This window comes from Capricornis sumatraensis, chromosome 5 (genome assembly GCF_032405125.1).
Source record: "Capricornis sumatraensis isolate serow.1 chromosome 5, serow.2, whole genome shotgun sequence".
Taxonomy (NCBI): domain Eukaryota; kingdom Metazoa; phylum Chordata; class Mammalia; order Artiodactyla; family Bovidae; genus Capricornis; species Capricornis sumatraensis.
In genome coordinates this window covers 118,010,703-118,037,179 of record NC_091073.1, presented here as the reverse complement: position 1 = coordinate 118,037,179, position 26,477 = coordinate 118,010,703, and the positions used below count along the sequence as shown (strand labels likewise).

At 62.4% G+C, this 26,477-nt stretch overlaps 1 protein-coding gene across 2 annotated transcripts in view; it reads left to right on the top strand.

Moving 5' to 3' along the window:
- The window catches only part of KCNH2 (potassium voltage-gated channel subfamily H member 2), a 35,441-nt gene extending 14,544 nt beyond the window's left edge, over positions 1-20,897 (top strand). Inside the window, exons 3-15 of one of the 2 annotated variants that reach the window (XM_068972360.1) lie at positions 5,636-5,800; positions 7,513-7,974; positions 8,550-8,761; positions 13,335-13,763; positions 14,476-14,863; positions 15,155-15,354; positions 15,818-16,070; positions 17,195-17,388; positions 17,651-17,750; positions 18,381-18,653; positions 18,741-18,927; positions 19,234-19,411; positions 20,670-20,897. In XM_068972360.1, the coding sequence (XP_068828461.1) occupies positions 5,636-5,800; positions 7,513-7,974; positions 8,550-8,761; positions 13,335-13,763; positions 14,476-14,863; positions 15,155-15,354; positions 15,818-16,070; positions 17,195-17,388; positions 17,651-17,750; positions 18,381-18,653; positions 18,741-18,927; positions 19,234-19,411; positions 20,670-20,798 (3,170 nt within the window). In that variant the 3' untranslated portion in view covers positions 20,799-20,897. Of the gene's footprint in view, positions 1-5,635; positions 5,801-7,512; positions 7,975-8,549; positions 8,762-10,702; positions 10,811-13,334; positions 13,764-14,475; positions 14,864-15,154; positions 15,355-15,817; positions 16,071-17,194; positions 17,389-17,650; positions 17,751-18,380; positions 18,654-18,740; positions 18,928-19,233; positions 19,412-20,669 lie in introns of those variants that run through there. The other variant, XM_068972361.1, reaches the window with a different exon arrangement.
- Positions 20,898-26,477: the final 5,580 nt, after the last annotated feature.

The following is a 26,477-nucleotide window of genomic DNA, read 5'->3' as shown; positions in this document are numbered from 1 at the left end:
CTTGCATGTGAGCTGAGGTCTGGACCGTGCTCCCCACGCCTGGCCTCTGCAGCGAGTTTCCCTGGTGGTGGTGGTGGTAGGGGGGGTCTGTTCCACTCAGCTCCTGGAGTCAGGGGATTGGCTACCCGCCTCTCTCCCTCACACACTGACACACGCACGCACGCACACACTCATTCACTGGCTGGCCTCTCAGGCTCCCCCACTCTGTCCCCTGGGCCTGCAGTGTGCCTGGCCTTCTCTGGGCCCCCACTGCCCAAGAGAGGGATGTTGGCGACACGGTGGCCCCCAGCCAGGAGCGGCTCCCCACGGCATCTTCCTGTCGCCGCCACCAGGCTAAATATAACCTGACACTGCGCAGCCCTGGGCCGCCGTCGGAGACAGCCTCTGCTGGGGGCGGACAGGCTGACTGCAGCCCCAGCCTCCTGCCCTCGGTGTGACTTTGGGCCCAACTCCTCCCGCCCCAGCGAGTTAGGCTGGTGACCGGGCGAGGACGGCTGCCTCCCCAAGGCCTCCCTCCCTGCGAGGACCCGGCCCCCGGCCTCGTTGCCGCTCCGGATGCTTCCACAGGCCATCTGTCATCTCATCTGGCACCCAGGGCCGGAGTCACTTGTCCCTGCAGTACCCAGAGGAAATCTGAAGCTCAGAGAGGTGGCTGACCTGGCCACAGTCACACAGCAATGGTCTGGTACCCTGAGGATGGGGGCAGATGAGCTCGGCTCAGCTCCCTAGGACTCCTCTCTCTGTCAACTCATCCTGGACCCTGAACTGGGAGTTCCGTTGACTCCTCGACCCAGGGAGGGTGGGGGCCCGGCCTGCCTTGTTCATGTGCGTGTGAATATTTTAGGGGGATGAAAAGCCACCTTTCAGGGGGATGAAGGAGCTGTGATGATACCTAGTTTGCAGATGAGCCACAAGCTTCTGGGGAGCCTGTCCAAAGACACTCAGGTCACCTGCTGCCCTCCCCTTCCCCCTCCTCCCCCTGCCCCCCAGCGGGTGCTGCCCTGAGAGATAAGGCCTGTCCCTGTGAAAGCCAAGGGCAGCTCCTGCCTGGGGCCCAGTTGGCAGTGCCTAGAGGTGGGCAGTTGGGTTTGGGACTGTGAGTGGGGCCCCTGGATGTGCTGGGAGGCAGGGCAGTGATGATGCCCAGGTACACTGTTGGGCACGGGCGGACACCAGGTGGAAGCAAGCCAGCATTGCGTTCTGATGAAGACGGTGCCCTTCCCCAGGGGCAGGAGGAGCTGTACCTGCTGCACCTGGAAGCGGGGGAGGCCTGGTCCCCCGGGGCCCTCCCGCTGCTCCCCTCCCTTCTCCCACCCTCAATGGCCTGCGGTGAGCCGTGTGACCTCTGAGCCCTTATGATCCAAGGCTCAGAGGAGCCTGTCCTTTCGTGGCGTCAGTCCTGACTGCCTCTCCTTTCCTGGTCATCCCCACCGGGCCCAGGGCGCCTCCCCCGAGCCCGGGAGGCAGGCAGAGGAGCCTGGGTGCCACAGCTTGGGCTGGGGGTTCCGGGGGCGTGAGTCAGGCGTTCTTTGGCATCAGCCACGTGAGCCAGGTTGGCCCTCTCCTTCTCCTCCTCCTCCATTTATACAGACCTCCCTGGGGACTTCCCTGCCGGTTTTCAGCACTTCTCTACAGGGGGCGAGGATTCTATCCCTTGGTTAAGACTCCACACTTCCCCGGCGGAGGGGTTGTGGGGGGATGGGGGGTAGGGGGAGTGGTCGAGGATTCTGTCCTTGGTCGGGGAGCTAAGATTCTCCCATGCTGCACCCGGTGGTCCAAAACAGACAGATAGACAAACAGGACCTTCTTGGGTTCTGCTTCACAGTGCTCCGTCATCCATCCCTCCAGACCGTGACATGGGGCGATGGGGCATGGTCCTTGCCCCGTGTTGCAGACGAGCTCTTTGGGCTGGGGGCTGGGGTGGGCAGGGGACTTGCCCAGAGTCCTTCTAGTGCAGTGAGCAAAGGCCAATGAACTCCGTACCGTGTGCCCCCCAACTCTGACCTTTGCGCCCGGGAGCCCCATAGCCGTTCGGTGGGCCGGGCAGGAACCTCTCCATCCTCTCCCACCCATTCCGTCCTGCGCCAGCGCTCCGGGCCCCGGCGGCCTCGGGAGCGCGGGCCGCGCCTGCCACACAGCGGCCCCCGGCGGAAGTGCAGCCTCACCCGGCTCTGGGCCGAAATCCGCCTCGGCTCCCTCCCCGGAGCTGCTCGGCGGGGCTGGGGCGAGGCGGAGGGAGGAGGGGCGCAGAGTGATGAGCAGGGTCTGGAGTACCGGGGAGCGGGGCTTGCGGAGGGCAAGGCGCGGCTCCGTAGGGCGGTGCGCCAGCGCAGGGCTCCCTGGGGGCGAGCGGGACGCCGAATCTCCGTGTCTCTTCTCTGCTGAGCTGTGTGAAGGTCACGGCCCCACCGCCCCGCAGGCGGCGATTTGCCCTCTCCGCCGATACCCAGTTATGGCGGTCCCTGTGTCCCACCCCTCGCCTGCTAACTTTCAGCTGCCCACAGGGATCCCCCACCCACCATCATTTCAGCCAGCGATGGGATGGGGTCCTCTGGCAGTTCTGGTTCAAGAGCCGGGTATGTGTGTGTGTGACATGGCAGCCCACAGAAGGCCCAGCCAGCCAGGCAGGGTGGTGGGAGGCAGAGCCTCTCGAAGCCCTGGCCAACCTGGGCCACCTGCTTTCCTTCCTTCCATTATATCCCGTCACAGACAGCGGCTAGAGCCTCTCCATGCTGCCCTTCTACCTCGTCTCCCCCCTGCAAGCCATCCGGCAGGGTTCCAGTTCACATTTTTGGAATAACAAGGGCTTTTATAGGGTTATTTGAAAGGGAAAAATTCCTTGAATATCGACAAAGGAGAGGACCAAGGGGGCTCCAGTGTGTCTGTGTGTCCAGGGGCAGGGGGTCGGCCTGTGCTGTAAGGGGGGCTTGTATCTGGAGTTTCTGACATCCCTGGGCTGTCAGGGTCTGGGGATGTCTGGGTCCTGGGCTGTCTGGGCTGTGGAGTGCAGTTCTGGCCTCTCTGGCTGAGAATCCGCAACTGAAGTGGGCATGGGGAGTTGAGGCATCAGGTTCAGAATCCTGAGCTGGTGTCCTGAGGGCAGGATTCCCCAGGCCCTCCAGAAGGTTGGGTTCATCCAGGGTCCAGGCTCTGGACTAATCTTAGATAAGTTTCCCCGGGTAGAATGAGGATCCAGGGCCTGGACCACTGAACTCCCAAGGCGTGGGTATTGCAGGGGGGTCTCCAGGGCTAAGGGTTTCCTGGTCTCTGGCCTCTCCTTAGTCCTTGTGAGGGCCAGTCCCTGCTCAGGCCGCTGCTGGCCATCACCATATTAGGGCATAAACTCCAGGCGGGCTGTCTGGGTGCCAAACGGTCTCCAGCTGGGCCCAGCCTCCTGCAGCTCCCAACACCACGGCCGAGCTTCAGCCGGGCCATGTCAGAGGCCGGAGGTCAGAGGACAGGAGCGGCTACTGGAGGGGAGACCCGGACAGAGCCTCCCAGGTCAGGTCTTGCGCGCTGAGCCATGAAGGCCTGGGTGAGTGGAAGGGCTGTGGGGTGGGGCGGAGAATTCCTGGCCAGCCCCTCCCCTGGCCCAGCCCCCCTCATCTCAGTGCTTTCCCGTTTCCCTTGGTTTCAGAGGATCTCCGTCCGGAGATTAATCCCATAACTGTTAGAATCGCTGCTCTGCTGCCTCTCTTAGCCCTGTCCCCAGCAGATCTTCCTTGGGCTCGGCCAGCCTCTCTGTTTGTGCTGGGACTTGTCGGGTTCTTGGTGAAGCTTCGGCAGTACTCCCCAGGGCTAGCCCCCACCAGCCCCTCCAGGTTGTTGGCCTTGACTCAGTTCACCCCAGCCATGGCCCCTCCAGAATCCAGTCCCCATCCTTGACCCCTCCCCTAGCATCAGCACTACCCCATCACCAAGCCCTCTGGCCAGCGCCTGCTCCCTGGTGCATTGTTCTGGCTGCTAGGCCTGTCAGAGGGGACACAGACCCTGGCAAGTTAGGCACCTGCAGTTCACAGGACACAGAGGAGCACCAGGAAAGAAGTCTCTGCCCTGGAAGAGTATGCTTGGTTCCCATTGGGTCCTTGGAGGAGGAATGGGATGTTAACGCACCTTCTTGTTGCAACAGCAAGGGCTTCCTACAGGGGGCAATTCTGAGCTGGGCCTTAGGCATAGCCTGAAAACCCACAGGGTCTCTTTCAGAACTAAGTAGAGAGGGGGATGAGTGGGCTGGGTGCTGGTCAGGGCACAGGCATATTGGGTACATTTGGCCTAGTGAACTGACATCACCTGGAATAGGAGTCCTGGTGGCCAAAGAGAGGTTGGGAGGGAAAAAAAAAGGTCAAGAAGAGAGAAAAAGACAGATGTCCCTCACCAGAGTCAGAGATGAAAACCTAGAAACAGTGCTTCTCGACTCTGTGGAATTTCTAGTGTGTTACAGACCAGTTCTTGTTGTTCATTCACTCATCTGCGTCCCACTCTTTGCGACCCCATGGACTGTGGCACACCAGGCTTCCCTGTCCTTTACCGTCCCCCAGAGTTTGCTCAAACTCATGTCCATTGAGTCAGTGATGCCATCCAACCATCTCATCCTCTGTTGTCCCCTTCTCCTCCCACCTTCAATCTTTCCCAGCATCAGGGTCTTTTCCATGAGCCAGATCTTCGCATCAGGTGGCCAAAGGATTGGAGCGCTGGCTTCAGCATCAGTCCTCCCAATGAATATTCAGGACTGATATCCTTTAGGATGGACTGGTTTGATCTCGTTGCAGTCCAAGGGACTCTTGAGTCCTCCAACACCACAGCATCAGTTCTTCGGCGCTCAGACTTCTTTACAGACCAGTACTGGTGTGAAATGCAAAAACCATATGCTTGGCTATTGTGGCAATGTCAAATCGCTGTAAAGCTTTTGAAACTCTAGCTCTCAACTTCTGAACTTCTTGTGGGCAACACACCATCTGGGGACTGAGAAAGAGGAGCAAAAACAGAACAAGGGGCCAGGGTGCCGGCTGTTTCCTGGTGCCTGTAGTGTTCAGTGCACGCCAGGGACTACACTAAGCGCCTGGCATGTGTTGACTTACTGGTGACAACTCATGGGGAGAGAATGGTCATCGTTCCCATTTTCGAGATGAGGAAAATGAGGTACAAGTGGGGTAAACATGGAAGAAAAGGCATCTGTGACTAGGCAGCAGAGCTGGGATCTGGACCCTGAGATCCTGGGCTTAAAGTCTGGGCGTCCCTTCTGGGCTGCACCGTCTTGCCTGAGGAAGAGCAGAGATACAGCCTGAGAGGAGAGGGGAAGCAATGCAGGAAGAAAATAAGGAGCAGAAGGCAGTGCCAGGAGAAGGCACACGGGGAGACAGGCCAGGAGCGGCATGGCTGGAGGAGAGAGAGGAGGGGAGAGCTCTGGAAGGGGAAAGCTGGCGTGGCCCATCAGGGAGGTGGCTCTGGCTACCACGTGGCGGGAGTAGTCGGGATGGGGCAGGAGCTGCTGGCGAGACGAAGGGGCAACACTGGGCTCGGGAGCCGTGGGGGCGTCAGCAGCGGACAGGCCCCTTCAGGTTCCGGGGTGGGGTGGGGTGGGGTGGGGGGGTGTCCGGCCCGCCCGGAGCACAGGGCCCGTGTCCTCACTTTGCAGGGAGCTGCTTCCTGTGCCTGGTGGATGTGGTGCCCGTGAAGAACGAGGATGGGGCCGTCATCATGTTCATTCTCAACTTTGAGGTGGTGATGGAGAAGGACCTGGTGGGGTCGCCGGCCCGGGACACCAACCACCGCGCCCCTCCCACCAGCTGGCTGACCCCCGGTAAGTGCAGCGGTGCTGTCTGGCTGGTGCAGGAATATATGGTTTCCCTCTCCTCGGGTCATGAGGCTACCCAAGGCCAAGGCCCTGCAGGCAGGGATTCGGAGGCGGGTTCAGGGGGACACCTTTCAGAGATGGGGAATGAACACGAAGGATATGGCCAGTCCCATGTGGCTCAGCGTGGACAGATGGTGTGGAGTGACCGAGTCCAGACTCCCCTTTCCTTGGGGGGCAGGATCACGACTGGCTTCACAGCCTTACTGGCTTACAACCCTCCAGCAACCCCCTGGGAGTGGTCCTCTCTCCAGCCCAGGGATGGGGGGTGGTCCCCCTTCCTGGCTGGCCCTGGTCACTCCAGGGGAGCTCCCGCTGCTCATGAGAAGGCCCCATCTACCTCATGGACTTAACTCTGGGGTGTTTCTGTCACTGGTCCTAGTTCTGGACTGGCCGCTTCCCGGATACTTGAGAACGTGAAGGGACTGCTTCCCGGGGCTGGAGACAGGGAGGCCTCACCTCATCCTCCTGTGACTCAAAGGCTCAGACACCCCCCCGCCCCCGCCATTCCCTTCTGTGGCCTCTTTGAATTTTAAATATTCCCTCAGAGTCATGGCAAAAGAAACCACTTCTGGTTTCTCAAGCTCTAAAACAGCAGCCTCAATAAAGCTGGCCTGACCTGTCCTATGGGTACCACCCGCAAGGTGGCGGGGTACAGCAGGAACCTGTGGCATCACTCCTTCTCCACTCAGATGCAGGCCCTGCCAGCTCCTGTGTTCAGTTCAGTTCAGTCGCTCAGTCATGTCCGACTCTTTACAACCCCATGGACTGCAGCATGTCAGGCCTCCCCCGTCCATCACCAACTCCTGGAGTTTACTCAAACTCATGTCCATTGAGTCAGTGATGCCATCCAACCATCTCATCCTCTGTCGTCCCCTTCTCTTCAGCTTTCAATCTTTCCCAGCATCAGGGTCTTTTCCAGTGAGTCAGTTCTTCCCATCAGGTGGCCAAAGTATTGGAGTTTCAGCTGCAGCATCAGTCCTCCCAATGAATATTCAGGACTGATCTCCTTTAGGATGGACTGGTTGGATCTCCTTGCAGTCCAAGGGATTCTCAAGAGTCTTCTCCAACACCACAGTTCAAAAGCATCAAAAAACATCAAAAGCTCCTGTGTGACCTCCCACAAATGACATGACTCACTGTGGCCTGAATTTCTTCCAGTCTAGAAAGTGAAGATACTGACACCCATTGGCGCAGTTGGGAGCATCACAGGTGGTTTGCTGGAGACCCCCCTCATGGGGGATGTGAGGCTCAAAAGACAGTGGTTTATTATTATTGGAGTCTTAGATAAGATTGTGTTCTAGGCCAGTGGTCTCCAACCTTTGTGGCATGAGGGACGGGTTTCCACCGACCAAGGGTTGGAGGGGGGAGATGGTTTCCAGATAATTCAAGCCCATTACATTTCTTCTGTACTTAATTTCTGATATCGTTACATCAGCTCCACCTCCAGGCATCAGGCATTAGATTCCAAGGTTGGGGGCCCCTCTTCTAGACTTCTTTGGAGACTTGAGTCCTGTGTAGCAGGGGTGGGGGTGGAGGGATGCCCTCCGGCTATCCGGGCCTCCACTGTCCCTCTTCCTCCATCCCCTTGGTGACTGGGGCTCCAGCTCCTGGGCCTTGACCCCTCCCGGTCTGCTGGAGCCTCTGCCTCCCACCCATAGGCCGCGCCAAGACCTTCCGATTGAAGCTGCCCGCGCTGCTGGCCTTGACTGCCCGGGATTCGTCGGTGCGGCCGGGTAGTGCAGGCGGTGCGGGCGCCCCGGGGGCCGTGGTGGTGGACGTGGACTTGACGCCCGCGGCCCCCAGCAGCGAATCCCTGGCCCTGGACGAGGTGACGGCCATGGACAACCACGTGGCGGGGAGGGCGGCGGAGGAGCGGCGTGCGCTGGTGGGTCCCGGCTCGGGCTCGCCGCCGCCGCCTCCGCCCGCCTGCGCGCCTGGCCAGCACCCGTCGCCCCGGGCGCACAGCCTCAACCCTGATGCCTCAGGCTCCAGCTGCAGCCTGGCCCGGACGCGCTCCCGAGAGAGCTGCGCCAGCGTGCGCCGGGCCTCCTCGGCCGACGACATCGAGGCCATGCGCACCGGTGCGCTGCCCCCGCCACCGCCGCGCCATGCCAGCACCGGTGAGGGTCGCCCCCCCACCCCACCCCCTGTAGGAACTGCCCCACCGCCGGGTCCCCACCCGCAGGACGTCAGCTTCCTCCCTCTCCGCCCTGTCCTGTGTGCCTGGGAGATGGAAATCCTATTAAGCACTTATTTAATCCCATTAAGTAGCCTTTTACTCCATTAAACCGTGCATTCATCCCTGTTGCATTCTTCCACTCTGGGAGCCGGTGTGGGCCTGGAGCTGGCACTCCCAGGCCTGCCTGCAGCCGGGATGCCCACAGGGGAGTCGGGAGGGCCGGGGCAGGCTCCCAGTGCCTGTTGAACAGACCCCAGTGAAGGCTTTTGCTCCTTCCTCCTCTCCTAGCGCCTCAGGGGCCTGCTTCCATAAAGTGGGGAGGGGTCCTGGCCTCACTTGTTTCTCAGGGACACTGCTCCCCCTGTCTCCTGAGCTGGCCTGTCTCACTGGACCCCATGGCCTGGCTCATGGCCTGGCTCCTGCCCGGCCCGTCTCCACCCCAGCTCCGAGTCGACGACCTGACAGCCTTTGCCCCTGCCTGCCTGCCTCCCTGACCGCCTCTCCCCTCCACCCCAGGGGCCATGCACCCCCTGCGCAGCGGCCTGCTCAACTCCACCTCCGATTCAGACCTCGTGCGCTACCGCACCATCAGCAAGATCCCCCAGATCACACTCAACTTTGTGGATCTCAAGGGTGACCCCTTCCTGGCTTCGCCCACCAGCGACAGGGAGATCATAGCCCCTAAGATAAAGGAGCGGACCCACAACGTCACCGAGAAGGTCACCCAGGTAGGCGTGCCTGGCCCCCCACTCGCCTGGGAGGAGCTTGGAGGGGGTGGAGAGGTGCAGTCAGTGAGGGCTTCCTGAAGGTGGTGGCTGGGGGTGGGGGTGGTTTCAGCGCTGGGACGAGAGAAGAGTCTGAGAGTTCCTGGAGAAAAGGAGCCTGGAGCGGGGAGGCCCTGGGAGGGGGCAGGTACAGGGGACAGGTGGATGGGGCTTGGGGAGGACAGGGCACTTGAGGCTGGGCACCTGGCAGGGTCAGGGTGGGCGGGAAGAGGCAGCCATGGGGCACAAGGGGGTCTGTGCACAGGGGGTGGTGAGGAGGACACTGGGGGTAAACCTACAGGCTTCACATCAGGAGGGGCCACAGAGGTCAGGGTGGCTTCCCTGGTGGCTCAGACGGTAAAGAACCTGCCTGCATCACGGGTGACCTGGGTTCGATCCCTGGGTTTCAGAAGATCCCCTGGAGAAGGGAATGGGAACCCACTCCCGTATTCTTGCCTGGAGAATCCCATGGACAGAGGAGCCTGGTGGGCTACAGTCCATAGGGTTGCAAAGAATTGGACAGAACTGAGCAACTCACACACCCAGAGGTCAAGGTTGGGGGGTCCTGATTCTTTTAGGCTAATGTGACGAGCCAGACTGGGGTTGGGGACCCAGTGCCAGGGCCCAGTGCCAGAATGACCCAGAGGTGCACACCTTGTCTCCAAGCCACAGAAGAGGAGAGTTTCCTTCCCAGGTTGGGAGGGGACTCAGTGGAGGTTGGGGGACACACAGAGAGGGGGTCAGGTCCTTGAATCCTGCCAGTCTTGGGGAGAAGCTGCCGAACGCTGCCCAGTGCCAGAACCAGCCTGCTGTCCTGCCCCATCTTGGCAGCAAAATCATCTATCTGCACGACTCCCTCCGCCCCCAGCCACTGCCCAGTCCATCCCAGTCCCTTCCCATCCTGGCCTGGGGGGTAGGGGAGGGTCAGGACTTAGGAGCCAGCAACAGCCAGCGACCCTGTTGCCCCCCTCTGGCCCCTTTGGCTGTAGTGACCTGAGTGAGGGAGCTGTCCGTCCGCCGGGGCCTCCTCGGCCCTCCTTCTGGCCCTGCTCCCGCTGCTGCCTCTGGCTCTCTGGGTCTCTGCCAGGTCTCCAGCCCCTTGGCCTGGACTCCAGAACCTTCCCCCCACATGCTGGGCCCCTTATCTGGCAGCCGACCCCCACTCCCCCCCCTCCCCGCCCTCTCCCCTGGCCCCCCTGGAGCCCTGCCTGCCACCCTTCTCCCGCGTGCCCACGGGGTGTGCTGTTTGTTGTGTTGTGGGCTCTGTGTGTGTGTGTGTGTGCACACACGCACGCGTCTGTGTGTGCCAGCGTGCGGGTGTGTTCCTGGGCTCTCTGGTCACCGGGCAGGCAGTCTCTCCGTCTCTGGGTGTCTGTCTGACTCTGGCCGGCGGGGCGGGGGTGTTGAAGGGCCCATTAATCTGCAGTGACAGGCCGGGCTGCCGGGGGCCGGGGGAGGGGCGCGGGCTGCGGAGCGGCTGCAGCAGGAGCCCCAGGCGGGGGCCGCGGGGGAGGGGGCCTCCGGCCGGCCGGCCGGGGCGGGGTGGGGGTGGGGGTGGGGACCCGAGAGAAGGAGGGGCCGGCTGGAGGAGCTGGAGGTTCCGAGAGCGAGAGCGCCGGGCGCCGGGCGCCGGCTGCTGGGCTGGCAGCGGGCAGAGCGCAGCTCCCGGGCCGTGGGGCCGCACCGGGGTTGGGGGGGGAACCATGGGCTGCCCCAGCCAGGTGGGCTGCCGGCCACACTCCCTGCCAGGGTGACCCCAGCCCCGAGGCCCAGCCCCGGCGACCCTGGCCGCCAGGCCAGAGGCTGCCCCGGGAGCCAGGCCGCCAGCCTCTGGGGTGCAGGTGAGGTGCTGGCGTGGGGCCTCGGGGCCCCAGGGCAGGCAGGCTGGGGGGAGCCAAGTCCTCCATGGCAGCCCCGTCGGGGAAGGCGAGCAGGACAGGGGCCCTGCAGCCCAGGGCCCAGAGAGGCCGGGTCAGACGGGCCGTGCGCATCTCCAGCCTGGTGGCCCAGGAGGTAGGTGTTCCCCCAGCTCCCCTCTTCCCCCCGCCCCCCACCCTCGTGCAGGTCCAATGCGGCTCAGAGGGCTCTGGCTCCAGGTCAGGAGAGGGCTTCCGAGGTGCAGGATGGTTTTGAGGCGGGGGGGAATCCCCAGGAGCTGTGGCCCGGCCTGTCCCACTCTGGGCTCCAGCTTGCTCTTCTCCAGTGCCACTGGGCCTAGGTGGACAGTGTCTGTCTTGCCAGGGCTTCCTTCCTCCTTGGCCTTCCTGGCCTGGCCTTCTAGCTGGATACATGGATGGAGGAGAGGGGAGAACAGGAAAGTGGGTGCCCCAGAGAGCTCGACGGGGAGCTGGGGGTGGCGTGGGGGGGAGGAGAGGAGCCACTCCGGCTTCCACCCCACCTCCCCCGGTGAGCGGGCAGCAGCTGGGCCTGGCGCCCAGGCCTGGGGCTCCACCCCGCCAGCACTCTGTGCCTTGGGGGTGGACTCTGGGGGGTGAGGGAGGCATGGGCTGCTTCAGGGGTCCGGGTTTGGGGGCTGGGGGTCAGAGGTCACTGGATGAATGGAGAGGGGCGTCTGAACCAGGCACCTGGTCCAACCTGAAGAGCTGGTGGTCCCCCCAGGCCGACAGCTTGGTAGGCACCTCTGGGGAGCCACCTCTCCACTTCCCCCACACCCAGGGGCAGCGGGGTGGGGTGAGGGGCTCTGTCACAGAGCCAGGGGCCAGCTCAGGATGGCAGGGGGAGCTGGAGGCGGCTCAGGGCGGGGTCTGAGCACCCTCACCTCTGTCGCCAGCACCTGAACCCTCTGCCTTGGCTCTTGCGCTCCTCCCAGTGCAGGGACAGGTATGGGAGGGGGTAGATTCTCCCAGCTACAGGTGAGGACCTTGGGTTGGGCTTAAAAGAGCTTTAGCATTCTGTGTGACTGTGGGTCAGGGAAGGTTATGCGCCCACCCAAGTCCAAGGCCGTGTGCTGAGCTGTTGGCTGCAGACCTGAGCTGGGCTGGGCCCTGTAAGATGGGGTCTGTGGGTCCCGGGCTGCTGCCCTGGGCTTGCCCCCGGTGTGTGCTTGTGCCCGGGGTGGTGCTGGCCCTGCTGTGGGCAGATGCAGGGTGGTGGTTGGGGGGCAGGATCACATTTATCAGGGGTGGTCCAGCACAGCCCAGGGGGCCTGGCCACTCAGGTGGGGTGAGGAGCCCCCTGCAGGAGCCTTCTTCTGCCTCCTGTCTGCCGGGACCCTGGTCAGTTCCATTTTTTCAACCCCCTCTTGATCCCCAGAAGGTCACTGCCCCATGTTCTTTGCCTTAAGGAGTGAGTGGCTGGGGCTGAAGTCCGGGCAGAGGTGGGGGCCTCGAAATCGCAGACTCCTTCCCCTGCCCCAGGCCCCATCGCGTGCCTCCGGAGAGCCCCTGTGGGCACCCCCGGGGTGGCCAGACCCCCAGCCGCAGCCGGTCTTAACTTCCAGTTACTTCTTCTAAGGAGGTGCCTTCCAAACCGTCCATCTGTTTGTGAGGGTGGCTCCAGGGGGGTCCCCAGCGTGGATGTGAATCAGAGTCTTTGGGGCTCCATCCCCTCCCCAGCACAAGGCCTGAGGTGTGGGCCCTGGCATTTTGTGCTGTTCCTGCAGGGCTGGCAGCCTTGGCTCTCAAGGGGGAGGGTGGGTGAGGCCTTGCACCTGGCTGCCCAGGATGGCAGAGCCAGGCTGGGAGAGTTTGGGGATTGCGTAGGGGCAGGGGGAGGCCCCAAAGGGACAGGCCAAGGCCCCCGGGATGGTCTCAGCTCTTCCTAGTTTGGCTTGGGCGTGGGGGTAGGTGTGGTGGCTGCTGTCTGCAGATCTGGGTGGCGTGCCGCCTCTGCCTGAGTGATGAGGGGCAGGATGTGAGACAAGCCTGGGTGGGCTCGGGGGTCATGTCTGAATGGTGGCCCCAGGCCAGGGTGAGTAGGGAGAGGGGAGCGAGTGTCATGGTGTGTCCTCTCTCTCCTGGGTGCCAAGGGACCTGAGTCTGGGTGGCTGGTATCCTTGGGTCAGTGGCAGGAAGGGACACTTAGGCCCTCAGTCCCTGGGCCACCAGCAACAGGACTCGCAGGGAACCACAGTGACTACTGCTGTTTACGTTGCCGGGGCTGGAAGCTGTAGTCCTTGGAGCATTTGCTGGCAGAGACGGTGGTGTGTATGGGACATGTGTGTGTGTGTGCTTGCCATGGGAGTGAGCAAGGTGGAAGTTATATCCATAGCTGTGGGTCTGTATCGCTGGTGGGGAGTCGTGCTTGTGGGCATTACTGTGAGGTGCCCTGGACTCAGGAGCCAGCCAGGAGGCCACATGGGGAACAGTGGTCAGCAGCTGTGTGCACGCGGCTGAGGGTGGGGTGGGTGGGCCTCCCCCCTACCCCCCCCCTACAGACCCCCTCTTACATCCCCTCCTACACCCCCTCCTCTTACTCTGCCTGGCCCCTTCTCTGAGGGCCCAGCCCAGGCGTCACAGGGCCAGTGGCCTGCCCTCCCCCGCCCCACCCTTCAGCGCCACCTTCCCTGCCTGCCCAGGTCCTGTCCCTGGGGGCCGACGTGCTGCCGGAGTACAAGCTGCAGGCGCCGCGCATCCACCGCTGGACCATCCTGCACTACAGCCCCTTCAAGGCCGTGTGGGACTGGCTCATCCTGCTCCTGGTCATCTACACGGCGGTCTTCACCCCCTACTCGGCCGCCTTCCTGCTGAAGGAGACCGAGGAGGCGCCCCTGGCCCCCGACTGTGGCTACGCCTGCCAGCCGCTGGCTGTGGTGGACCTCATCGTTGACATCATGTTCATCGTGGACATCCTCATCAACTTCCGCACCACCTACGTCAACGCCAACGAGGAGGTGGTCAGCCACCCCGGCCGCATCGCCGTCCACTACTTCAAGGGCTGGTTCCTCATTGACATGGTGGCCGCCATCCCCTTTGACCTGCTCATCTTTGGCTCTGGCTCCGAGGAGGTGGGCTGGCCAGGAGGCATCGGGGCAGGGGGGAGGGCAACAGGGGGTGGGGCGAGGGGGTGGCAGATGCACGGGCCCCCCAGCTCACCCGTGCCTGCACCCCTTTCCGTGCGAGCCGCTTCCTGGTTGTAAAGGTCCAGGGGGCCCGCCTTTTGCCAGTGTGTCTGTCCAGAGTGGCCACATGATTCACATGAAAACGCCGTGAAGCTGGCGGGAGCTCTGGCTAGGCACCTCAGGGTGGGTGCACCTTTCTGAGCCCCAGTTGTTTCATCCTGGTTGTGGGGAACTGTGAGCCCTTTGTCACTGTGAAGTGAAAGTGTTAGTCGCTCAGTCATGTCTGACTCTTTGTGACCCCATGGACTGTAGCCCGCCAGGCTTCCTCTGTCTGTGGGATTCTCCAGGCAAGAACACTGGAGTGGGTTGTCATTCCCTTCGCCAGGGGCTCTTCCCAACCCAGGGATTGAACCTGGGACTGTTACACTGCAGGCGGATTCTTGACTGTCTGAGCCACCAGGGAGCTGGCACAGAAGGGCAGTGGGACTCTGCTGGGTGCAGCGGGTGGGAGGTGCTCCTACTGATACTAGGAGGAGGTTCTGGGGAGAGTCTTTGGGGATCTTACCTCCGCTGCCTCCACACTGAGGGCTGCAGTGCCCCCCATGCTTTGTCCATCACCCCCCTACTCCCCCCACTGAGTGTCTGCTGCTCCCCATAGTTGATCGGGCTGCTGAAGACGGCGCGGCTGCTGCGGCTGGTGCGCGTGGCCCGGAAGCTGGACCGCTACTCAGAGTACGGGGCGGCCGTGCTCTTCCTGCTCATGTGCACCTTTGCGCTCATCGCGCACTGGCTGGCCTGCATCTGGTACGCCATAGGCAACATGGAGCAGCCGCACATGGACTCCCGCATCGGCTGGCTGCACAACCTGGGCGATCAGATCGGCAAGCCCTACAACAGCAGTGGCCTGGGTGGCCCCTCCATCAAGGACAAGTACGTCACCGCCCTCTACTTCACCTTCAGCAGCCTCACCAGCGTGGGCTTCGGCAACGTGTCCCCCAACACCAACTCGGAGAAGATCTTTTCCATCTGTGTCATGCTCATCGGCTGTGAGTGCGCCCCTGGGGGCGGGCATGGGCACAAGCCACACAGGAGAGGGAAGGCGTTACAGGGACCGGAGTGGGCGCCCCCCCCCCACCCCCCAGAGGCCCCCATCATGGTGCTGGGGACACCAGGGCAGAGGCACAAGGCAGGGGCTGAGGAGCATGTGTGCCCGGGCTTCTGTGTGTGCATCTCGCGTGTGTGCTCACGCTGAGGCGGGAGTGTGTGTTGGCACTGACCTGGTGCTGGGGTGGACCGGGTCCCTCGGAGGCTGACGGCCCCACTCACCCCGCCCCCAGCCCTCATGTATGCCAGTATCTTCGGCAACGTGTCGGCCATCATCCAGCGGCTATACTCGGGCACGGCGCGCTACCACACGCAGATGCTCCGCGTTCGGGAGTTCATCCGCTTCCACCAGATCCCCAACCCGCTGCGCCAGCGCCTTGAGGAGTACTTCCAGCACGCCTGGTCCTACACCAACGGCATCGATATGAATGCGGTGAGGGCCCGGGCTGGGCCGGGGGGCAGGGCACCTGTGGGGACTCCTCTGGGTTCGCCAGAGTCACACTCCCCCCCACCGCCCCCGGACCCAGCCCAGGTGGGCCCAGGTAGTACTGGAAGGACCTTGAGAGGTCATTACCCTCCCTCTGCCCATGGAGTTCATTTCCTGGGGCAAGTTCTCACTTTGGGGAAGGCTCTGGGTGATCCGTGGTTGATCCATAGGACAGCCCCAGGCAGGAGATGGTCTCCATGCCTCACACATTAGAAGGTGGAGGTGAAAGCAGTGAGGCGTCGTCCCAAGGGTGCACAGTCTGCAGGGAGGAGGGGTGGAGCTGGTGTGGACACCCAGGTCCTTCCCCTCGATAGATCCTGGACACCCTGGTGCTCCCTGCTGGCTCTCCAGCTGGGGGGTGGGAGTGGGGTCCCAGGAGAGGGCATCCTGAGCCGCCCCCCGCCCCCAGGTGCTGAAGGGCTTCCCCGAGTGCCTGCAGGCTGACATCTGTCTGCACCTGAACCGCTCGCTGCTGCAGCACTGCAAGCCCTTCCGAGGGGCCACCAAGGGCTGCCTGCGGGCCCTGGCCATGAAGTTCAAGACGACGCACGCGCCACCCGGAGACACGCTGGTGCACGCCGGGGACCTGCTCACAGCCCTCTACTTCATCTCCCGGGGCTCCATCGAGATCCTGCGGGGTGACGTGGTCGTGGCCATCCTGGGTACGGCAGGGACCGGGAGCTGGGCCCGGAGTCCCTGCCGCGGCTGCAGAGGCCCAGCCCTCGAAGGACACAGCCCTGGGGGCTGTGGCCCTGTGACTGCCCACAGGGGCCTTGGGCTCCTTGAATTCACCCGAGCTCAGGCCCTCCCAGGGGGCCAGGGAGAGGAGCCCTACCAGGTCGGGTGTGGGGCAGGTGCTGCTGAACTCCGGAGGTTTTCAAATTCTGTTCCTCTTTGGGGGTTTCCTCATGGGCTGCGACACTCTTGTTTCTTAAAATGGGATCAAATCCAAGTGCTCCAAGGTAGGCAGTGGGGGAGGTTGTGCGACTGATTTCCACTTAGGGCCACACAGGTCCTGTGGTACAGCCAAGCCCTCACCTCCAGAGCAGAGGGAGTCTGCCCCTCTTCCCCCCGCATCCCTTCTTCTTTCCCCTACCTGTGCACGTGGACAGGTGTGCCTGGGCGTTGGGGACTTCCTGCCCTCTGCCTGTCCTCCCCTTGGCCCTGGCCACCTCAGGGCTGATGTGTCACGGTGGGGCTTAATGCTCATGCCGCAAGCACCCCCAAACACCACTGGAACCAAAGTTTTGCTAAACTGCAGTTGCCTTAACTGCATCCCGGTGTTTTGCATCCTGTGCCTGTGCTCACCTACGCTATCCTGTTTTCTCTCAGTAAACAAAATGCTGGTCTTGATTCACTACTGTGTTATAATCTGTAGCTTGAAGAACATTGTTCATGGGGGTGCAGTGCTTAGCCAGGGGGTGTTTGGGAATGGGCTTTGGTGGGGGGCTCTGGTGGTACCAGAGGAGTTAGAACCTAAGGCGGAAGCCAGGGTCTTGGGCAGAGCTGGGCATCCAGGCTGGAGCTGCTGGCTGGCCCTACAGTAGGTGGGAGGCACGGGTTCCTGGCCCTTCTCCTCCAGGGCACCGCACTGCACCTGTCCTTCCTTTGGGAGCTGGGGGGAGACGGGCCGGCTGGTGCCCCCCTGGCCCTGGGGGCTGGGGCTGGGCAGCACATGAGCAGACTGAGGGGAGGTGCCTGGCCAGGGTGACAATGCCCGGAAGACAGGTGCCTGCTGCCTCCTCTGCCACCCCCGGGGCTGAGCCCCCCTCTCGGTGGCCTCCAGGGAAGAACGACATCTTCGGAGAGCCCCTGAACCTGTACGCGCGCCCTGGGAAGTCCAACGGGGACGTGCGGGCCCTCACCTACTGCGACCTGCACAAGATCCACCGAGACGACCTGCTGGAGGTGCTGGACATGTACCCCGAGTTCTCTGACCACTTCTGGTCCAGCCTGGAGATCACCTTCAACCTGCGGGATGTGAGTGGGCCTGCGGGATGTGAGCCGCCTGCTGGGTGGCTCTCCCTTCGCCACGGGACCTTCTCTCTGGGCTTGTTTAATGGTATCTGGGGCAGACTAGGTTGTGAAAAGTGCCAGTCTCAGCCCTGGTCCTGCGGCGGAGCTCACACCCCACGGAGCGGGCATGCCCCGTCCCACCTCCAGTGGTCATGAGAGGGCCTTCCCCGGGACCGGGCAGGGCAGGTGGGCGAGGAAGGGCCCTGACACCGCTCTTGGGTTTCAGACCAACATGATCCCCGGCTCTCCGGGCAGCGCGGAGTTGGAGGGCGGCTTCAACCGGCAACGCAAACGCAAGCTGTCCTTCCGCCGGCGCACGGACAAGGGTGAGGCGGGGGAGGGGAGGGGGCGGGGCCGGGGAGGGGGCGGGGCCCAGGTGAGCCGGGAGGCGGGCGGGGGCAGGGCCTATAGGGGGCGGAGCAGAGGGCGGGGCCGGCGGGTCTGCTCCTCCCAGGCCCCGGCAGGTCTGCTCCTCCCAGGCCCCGCAGACCTTCCGTCCTTACCGTCAGCGTTCCCTTCTCACCCCATCCTTTTAGGCCCACTTGAAATGTCACCTCCTCCCCTCTTCCACCCTCCAGGGCAGGGGCACGTCTAAGTTTATTGGGTCCTCACAGGGCTGGCGTCTTGACGGGCGCTGCTTTGAACCAATGAGGGGAGGAAAGACAGGGTAAAGGAGGGAGAGGTGGCTAGCATGGCAGGGGAGGGCTAGGGCCTGGGGTCCCAGAGAGCCCCGCCTAGCAGTGCTACTGACCCCGCTCGGGCAGCCAGCGGTCACAGCTAATCTGGTCCCGCCCCCGGAGTTCTTAGTCCTCTTGGACGTGGGTGAGAGAGCACAAGCAGGACTGGGGACAACCCAGTGTGTCCTGCCCCCGGCCCCCTCTCCTCCCCTTCCGGCCCTCCCCTCCTCTCTGTGCCTCCTCCTGCCGTCTCTGAGGCCCGTTCTCTGTCTCCCACAGACCCGGAGCAGCCAGGGGAGGTGTCGGCCTTGGGGCCGAGCCGGGCGGGGGCAGGGCCGAGTGGCCGGGGCCGGCAGGGGGGGCCGTGGGGGGAGAGCCTGTCCAGCGGCCCCTCCAGCCCCGAGAGCAGTGAGGATGAGGGCCCAGGCCGCAGCTCCAGCCCCCTCCGCCTGGTGCCCTTCTCCAGCCCCAGGCCCCCCGGAGAGCCGCCGGGTGGGGACCCCCTGACCGAGGATGGCGAGAAGAGCAGTGACACTTGTAACCCACTGTCAGGTAGGGTGAGCCCCCCACACCCCACCTCTGCCTGGCGGGTGGGGCATGGGCCTCTCTTCCAGCCTCAACCCTGCTCTCTGGCTGCAGGCGCCTTCTCAGGAGTGTCCAACATCTTCAGCTTCTGGGGGGACAGCCGTGGCCGCCAGTACCAGGAGCTGCCTCGCTGTCCTGCCCCCGCTCCCAGCCTCCTCAACATCCCCCTTTCCAGCCCTGGCCGACGGCCTCGGGGAGACGTGGAGACCAGGCTGGACGCTCTCCAGAGGCAGCTCAATAGGTGAGTGTCCAGGGGGACAGGCTAGGAGGTGCTGGATGGGGTGGTGCAGCAGTGTGATCTGTGGGTTTCGGGCAGTGTTGTTGGGTGCCGGGGGGTGGGGGTCGTTTGCTCCATCTAGACCTGTCCATGTGTCCCAGCGGCTTGGCCCTCTCCTTCCGTTCGGAGCCAAGCTGGGGCTGCCACACCTAGGATGGAGAGTGGGCCTGGGGGTTGACCAGCTGGCTGTCCACAGGGCGGTCCTGAAGTCACGGTTGCTGGTGTCTCCACTTCTCTGAGACCCAGAGCATCCTCCTCCTTCTTGCCCAGGCTGGAGACCCGGCTGAGCGCCGACATGGCCACCGTCCTGCAGCTGCTGCAGAGACAGATGACGCTGGTCCCGCCAGCCTACAGTGCTGTGACCACCCCGGGGCCTGGCCCCGCCTCCACTTCCCCCCTGCTGCCCGCAGGCCCCATCCCCACCCTCACCCTGGACTCGCTTTCTCAGGTGAGTTCCCAGCACCCCCGGCCTTGCCTTTTCTGCGCCGATTCCACCCCAGGCCTGCTTTGCTGCCCCTTCTATGGCCTTGGGCCCCAGCCTCCTCCCCTTCCCCATCCCTGCCCTCCTCCCAGGCGATATTCTTGGAGGAGGAGGAGCTGTGAGCATGGAGCACAAAGCACGCAGACAGCTGGGCCAAGGCAGGCTGTAGGCCGAGTGGCCTGCGCTCCCCTGGGGTCACCTGAAGGGCGGGGTCTACTCGGGGTGCCTGTGTCTGTGGCTGCATGTGGAGGAGACTGTTGTGCCCTGGGGGGGCTGGTGGTGGGTGCTGGGTGCCAGTGTGCCCCTGGGACAGAGTCCCACGGCCCTGCTGGTGCTGACACCCCTGGGTCTGACTCTCCACTCGACCCATGACTTTCATGGTCGGCACTTTGCAGGGTTGTCCCGGAGGCTTTGGCTAAGCCCCAGGGTGGCCCTTCCGGTTGGCTTCTCTCCCCCGCTGCTAGAGGTGGGCCTCTGTCATCCTTTGTCCTCTCCTGAGTGGACCTGTGTGTTCCTGGCCTCCTGACAGGACAGCGGTGTCTGGGTCTCAAGCTGGGGGTCCTTCAGGCAGCCTGAGGTGGCCTGGGCTCCGCCGCCCCCTGCCCCCCACCCCCGGCGTCTGCTCCCCTCCCATATGCTGCCTGCTCCTGTTTGCAGACACCAGGGCCCACGTCAGCAAATGTGCCAGTCTCCCTTCACAGCCTCCCCCGCAGAGATCTCACAGCAGACTCGTCAGCACCCACAAAGCCCCTCCCGCCTGCCCTGGCACTCTCCCTGGCCTTCAGAAGCCTGGCCGCCAGCCTGCCTCTTGTTTCTAGGTCCCGGAGTCCTTTCGAGACTGCAGGCAGGAACCTTGTCTCTTTTTCTGTCTAGCTTCGGTGCCAGCTCAGGGCCCCTTATTCCACGTTGGCGTTGAATTCAGCGGCCAGGTTCCCTGGGAGGGAAGTGGCTGAGGCCTGGGGCTCCTTGCAGGATCAGACAGATGCTGCCTCGGGGCCCCCAGCTGCCCGGCCTGGCTTTTGTCCACCCAGAGCATATATCTCCACGTCCAGTCTTGCCCCCCTCCCTTGGCAGTTGGAGTCCTTCCTGCTCTGTCTCCCTCAGCCCTTCTCCTGTCTCCTCAAAACCCCCTCCTGTCTGGCCCCAGAGTTCCCGGGCCCTCTCTCTCCTCTGACCCTCTCCCGCTCCTCGACTCCGGGCCCCCTACACTCTGTTTTCTCCGCAGGTTTCCCAGTTCATGGCGTGCGAGGAGCTGCCCCAAGACGGACCCGCTCGACGCCTCTCCCTGCCGGGCCAGCTGGGGGCCCTAACCTCCCAGCCTCTGCACAGACACGGCTCAGACCCAGGAAGTTAGTGGGGCTGCCCAGTGTGGACACATGGCTCACCCAGGGTTCAGCGCACTGCCTGGGCCCCTCCCCGTGGAGGCCCTGCCCGGGAGGCCCTGGCCGTCGACAGGAGAGGAATAGGAAGGCACGGCCCCTCCCCCAGCCCTTGGGGGCCCACCTCCTCCTGAGGTCCCCAGGGGCCCCTGTGTGTGTGGGGGGGCACAGGGGCAGGGACAGGGCCGGGCAGTGGATGGGGGTCTGTGGTCCCCCCACTGCCCTGGGGCAGTAGCTGGTCTAACTGCCCGGAGGCACCCGGCCCTGGGCCTTAGGCACCTCAAGGACTTTTCTGCTATTTACTGCTCTTATTGTTAAGGATAATAATTAAGGATCATATGAATAATTAATGAAGATGCTGATGACTATGAATAATAAATAATTATCCTGAGGAGACTCCAGTGGTGCTGGGAAGTGTAATAGCTACCTGCTCTATCCTGTGTTCGTGGCCATAGCATTGTGGGCATGAGCCTGTCTGAGGGAATCCGGGCCAGTCTGTCTGTGTGCGCCAGGCCTGCAGGGGCAGCTCTGACATCTGGGTGGGGGGTGGGTGCAGTGAGGGGTGCTCCCTTGGGGCTGACACACATCACCTTCAGGGCTTCTTGCCTCCAGAGGGCCCTGCTTCCCTGCAGTCCTGGATTCAGGATGGCAAAGAGTCACCTGGACTGAGATGAATATAGAGGTTGTCCTAATGAGATGCTGGGCCTGGGGTCCCACACTTTAGACCCTTGGTGGGTAGCGGATTGGCACACTGGCCCCTGAAACTGACCCCACGATGACGGCTGATACAACCATGCTCTCCCCCACACACAACTCTTGAGCCCAGCCCATGCTGTTATATTTGGCCACATCCCCAACTTGGCCTCGCATGCATGCCAAGTTCCTTCAGTCGTCTCTGACTCTTTGCGATCCCATAGGCTGTAGCCCGCCAGGCTCCTCTGTCTATGGAATTCTCCAGGCAAGAGCACTGGAGGAGGTCGTCATTTCCTCCTCCAGGGGATCTTCCTGACCCATGGATCAACCCCGAGTCTCTCGTGTCTCCTGCACTGGCAGGTGGGTTCTTTACCACAAGCACCACCTGGGAAGCCCTTATCCTAACCTTTAACTCAGCCTCACGCGGATCCTGTATGATTGGGCTCCCACAGTGAACCGACTCAGGGCATGCTGGTTTTCTTAGCCCCTTATCAGAGCCCCATTGATTTCTGCCTGCAGACGGGCCTCAATCACCTGCATCCCTTGGTCACCTGTGATCCTTGACCAGAGGAGCTGGAAGTTTCAGGGTGGCTCATTCCCATCCCTGGAGGAAGAAGTCAGATGTCCTGGGGTCAGTGAAGGGTGGAGGCCGTGTGCACCTGTGCTCGTGTGTGCGTGCACGTGCTGCTGGTCTTGTGGGACCACGCAGCCTCTCAGAGGAGCTGCCATTCAGTGGCCGAGTCAGGGCAGCTGCAGCCAGCAGGAGGAGCTGATGGGCATCATTGCTGCCCAAGGCCTCCAGGGCCACTTAATTCTACAACCCCCGACCCTTTAAGCTGGGTTGGTTAGCCTTGCTTTGAAGAAAACGCATTATTTCTCAGGCCTGGGATCAGGAGGCTATTGGGAGAAGACCCTGGTCTCTGAACAACCTGGAGGGTGCCCTTTGCCCAGACGGGGTAGGAGAGACATTCCCAGTGGTCCTGCATCAGGGCCCAGGCTCCCCTCCCAGAGGGTGTGACCAACGAGGGGCCCCTGTGAGTTCAGTGTGCCCTGGGGTTCGGGACATGGAAGATGGGCATGGGACGGAGAGATGGGGAGAAGGATTAGACCTCTGGGGTGTGGGGAGGGGTGACACAGAGGGGGACCAGGCAGAAAGGGTAGCTTTGTGTGACAGGATCTGGCACACATGTTCAGGGGTCTACACATGAGCATGAGCACGCATCTGTTCATGGCTCACACGCAGGCCTCCCTGGTGGACTGATGTGCGTGGGTGCGGGGTGGGGGTTCTAGCCGGGGCGATGCCCTTGATCACAGGTTCTGGGCACAAGTGGGTGCCATCAGCATCTCAGCCCAGGGCAGGACACAGACATGGTCAGCGGCTGCTGTGAGGCTGACGGCGAGAAGTAAAGGTGCAGACGAAGCTCACTCTGCTTGGCCCGCAAGGGCCAAAGCGCTGGGCCGAGTCCCTGCCTCCGTCTTTCTTCCCATCTCCCCTGTCCTTAGAGCACTTTCTTCTGGGAGCTCAGCCCGATTCATAGCACTTTGTCCAAGGACAGGGGGCAAGGGCTGGGGGAGCCTGGGGTGGGGCCTGGGACGGAGGCCGGGGGCCAGCCCAGTGCATCAGTGCTGCATGCTGGTGGGCATGGGGAGCAGAGGAGAGGAGAACTTCACGTGTGCTCTCTGGGCTTTGTATCAGGTTTGAATGGTGGTTATTTCTCTTTGGCACATGCCAGCCCCCTGGTCAACTGCCTGCAGCCAGGGAGGGTACTGCCTGGCCTGGAGTCCTGATGTATGCACTTCCAGGGATGAAAGTGTGTGTGTGTGCAAATGCACACGTCTATGCTCAGGGTGGGGGCGGGGCCAGCAGAGAAGAACCTCTAAGTGCTTGTCCTCAGTGAAAGCACATGGGTGCCCAGGGCTCGGTCCACTCTGGGTGAAGGAGCTTCCAGCGTGGCTGAGACACCAGCTCCAGGTCCCTGCCAGGAGCTGCCACTGAGATTGAGAGGCTGGGCAGGGGACGACAGCCACGGTGGCTCCATCTCCCGACAGCTCCATCTGTCCAGCTGCGTCATTGAACCCCTAACATCCTGTAGAGGGAGGTATCACTAGTCCACGTGAGGACAGTCATCTCGGGGTGGTCAGTGACTGGCTGGGGGTCATGCTGCAGGCAGATGGCATTGTGAAACTCCAGGTTGCACAGGAGGGTGGCGGTGACCCTCAGACACAATACTGGCGCCAACACTGGCCAGTTGCAGGGTGTGGGCTCAGATCTGGGCCTTGGAGGGACCTGAGAGGCTGGCGAGGGCGCTGTGAATGGGCATCGCAGCTCAGCGTGGAGCCCAGCACAGAGACTATCCATTCTCAGCCTGCTCTGTCTCCCACCCCCGGCCAGGAGGTAGCACTCTCCCCCTGACAGTCAGGAGGCCAGGCTCCACCCAACCCAGTAGTGCATAAACCCAAGCTATGCCTGTGTTCTGAGAACTCTCTGCTGGGCTGCATGAAGTTCTTGGGTAGGGCCAAGGCTGAAGGCTTCCTAGAGCAGTGGGGTAGCAGTGGGGTAGCCTTCAGTCTTGACCAGGCCCTGCCCAAGAACCCTAACCCTAAAGTGAGTGAAGTCACTCAGTCATGTCTGATTCTTTGCGGTACCATGGTCTGCAGCCCACCAGGCTCCTCTGTCCATGGCATTTTCCAGGCAAGAGTATTGGAGTGGGTTGCCATTTCCTTCTCTAGAGGATCTTCCTGACCCAGGGATCGAACCCTCATCTCCCGTATTGTAGGCAGACGCTTTACCATCTGGACCCTAACCTCCACTCTAGGCTGGTTGCATCTCATGGGGGTCCTGCTGTGTCCCTGGCCGGGTTCTCAGGTGTGTTAGGTCGTGTGGGGGGCAATTCTGGGGGCTGGCTGGGGGTATGGCAGGCTATTTTCTGCCACTGTGCATTACCCACTCCTTAAAGGTCCAACTTCATCTTTTTTTTTAAATAGAAATCATCAGTGAAAATGCTTTGGACAGGAGAGGAAGAACCTTCAGAAGCCAGTAGCCTGTGAGCCTGAGGGGCATCTCGTTACTGGGGGGCTCAGGAAGAGAGGAAGGAGGGAGGTGTGGGAACCAGTGTGCACCCCTGGGCCCCCAGGGGCAGGTCCCACAGCTGAGGGAGTGAATCCTGTCCCCTGCTGGCCCAAGGCAATGAGCTATGAATATCAGCTCTGTTGAAGGAGGGGCAGGGAGGCTTGTTTGTCTTTGCAGGGCCCCGACAGTGCCGGGCACTGGGATATGCCCAGTGCTTCCCAAAGGAAGGCAGGCAGGAGGGAAGGAGGGAAGGAGGGAAGGAAGGAAGGAACCCAAATACTGCTTTTTGCCCTGGGACGGAGACCCTTGGGCTGGACAGAGACCCTTGGGCTGTGCAGGCAGGGCTGGGGAAGTCCTCCAGTGGCTGGCAGAGCTGAAGTGGGCCTCTGCCCAGGGCTGTGGGCCCTCACCCTGGGCCTGCAGGTCACCACCTTCTCCTCCATGCCTGTCCTCAGGCTTGTGCTGCCCAGCTCTGTGGCAGCTGCTCGCTGCTCCAGACCTGCTCCCTGGCCTCGCCTGTCACCTGGGCTCCCAGGGACACAGGACTCCGGTGGCGGAGGGTGGCGGGGAGCAGTCCCCTCCTCTCCTGCAGGCCCGGCCACCCACTGCTGGGGGCTGTTGCGCAGAGCTCAGTGTTCTCCCAAACCAAGAGGACCAGAGGGGTGGGGCGGGACCTGGAGGGGTGACTGTGGCCAGGCCTGGGCTGCCTCCCCCGACCCCCAACTCTGCTCCTAAAGAGCCAGGAGCCGAGAGAAGCACTCCGGGTGTGTCCCGGCCTCGTGACTCGCTGCGCGGAGTCCAGGTGCAAACTCGCCCCGCCCTGTCTTTACCGGGACTCCGCCCCTGCCCCGCCCCAGGAGCTCACGTTTCAGTCTCAAATAAGAATCATGTACCTTACCGGGGCCCATCCCTTGTGGTGAGCCTTATTCTCACCGCCTGCCTGAAATCCGAGGCCCAGGGGCTGGTGGAAGCTGCTGGGTCCAGGGCTCCCGAGGGAGGAGCTGGAGTGTGAACGCCGGCAGAACTTTGCCCATGTCTGAGATTTCTAGAACTTTCTTCCCCCTGCAGGCTTTTTTGCCTTCTGCCCCGTTTGCCTCCCGGCCCTTTGTTTAGTGACTTCCTGCCGGTCCTCGGGTGACCCTTGGACACACGGGGCTGTGCCCCCTGCCGGGGCTGGGAGCCTTTTCTGCCTTCCCCAGCCTGCCCTCCGTACCCTAGACTGCCAAGTCCGGGGGCTCGTCACCTCTGTGTCCCCCAACACCACGCACAGTGGCTCCCCCAGAGCAAGCACTCTATAATTTATTCACTTAATGAGCATTTCTGGATTTAGGGAGTAATGTGACTCAGCTGGTAAAGAATCCGCCTGCAGTGCGGGAGACCTGGGTTCGATTCCCCGGTTGGGACAATCCCCTGGCGAAGGGAAAGTCTACCCATTCCAATATTCTGGCCTGGAGAATTCCAGGGACTGTATAGTCCATGAGGTCACAAAGCCTTGGACACGACTGAGCGACTTTCACTTTCACACTTTGGCAGTAAAATCCTTACCCTCCAAAGGGCCCATGTGCTTGACTTTGGGGGCCTGTGACTTCCTGGGCAGCCAGGGCTGAAGAAGGGACTCTGGGGTAACTGGCACCCCCAAGCCTCCTCGGCTCATAAGCAGACATGGGGTCTCATACCCCAGGGATGATCCCAAGAGGCCCACATGGTTTACATCTTCTGCCCCACTCTGCTGGCTCCGCTCAGCTGTCGGGGCTCGTCCTTGGTCTGAGTTACCATTAGGGAATGGTCTGATGCTCTGGAGGGCTGGAATCCCTCCTGATGGACATCTTGGGGCCACAGCTGGGTATCCCATGATGGCCACCGCTTACCTGGGTTTTGGGGAGGCCCCACC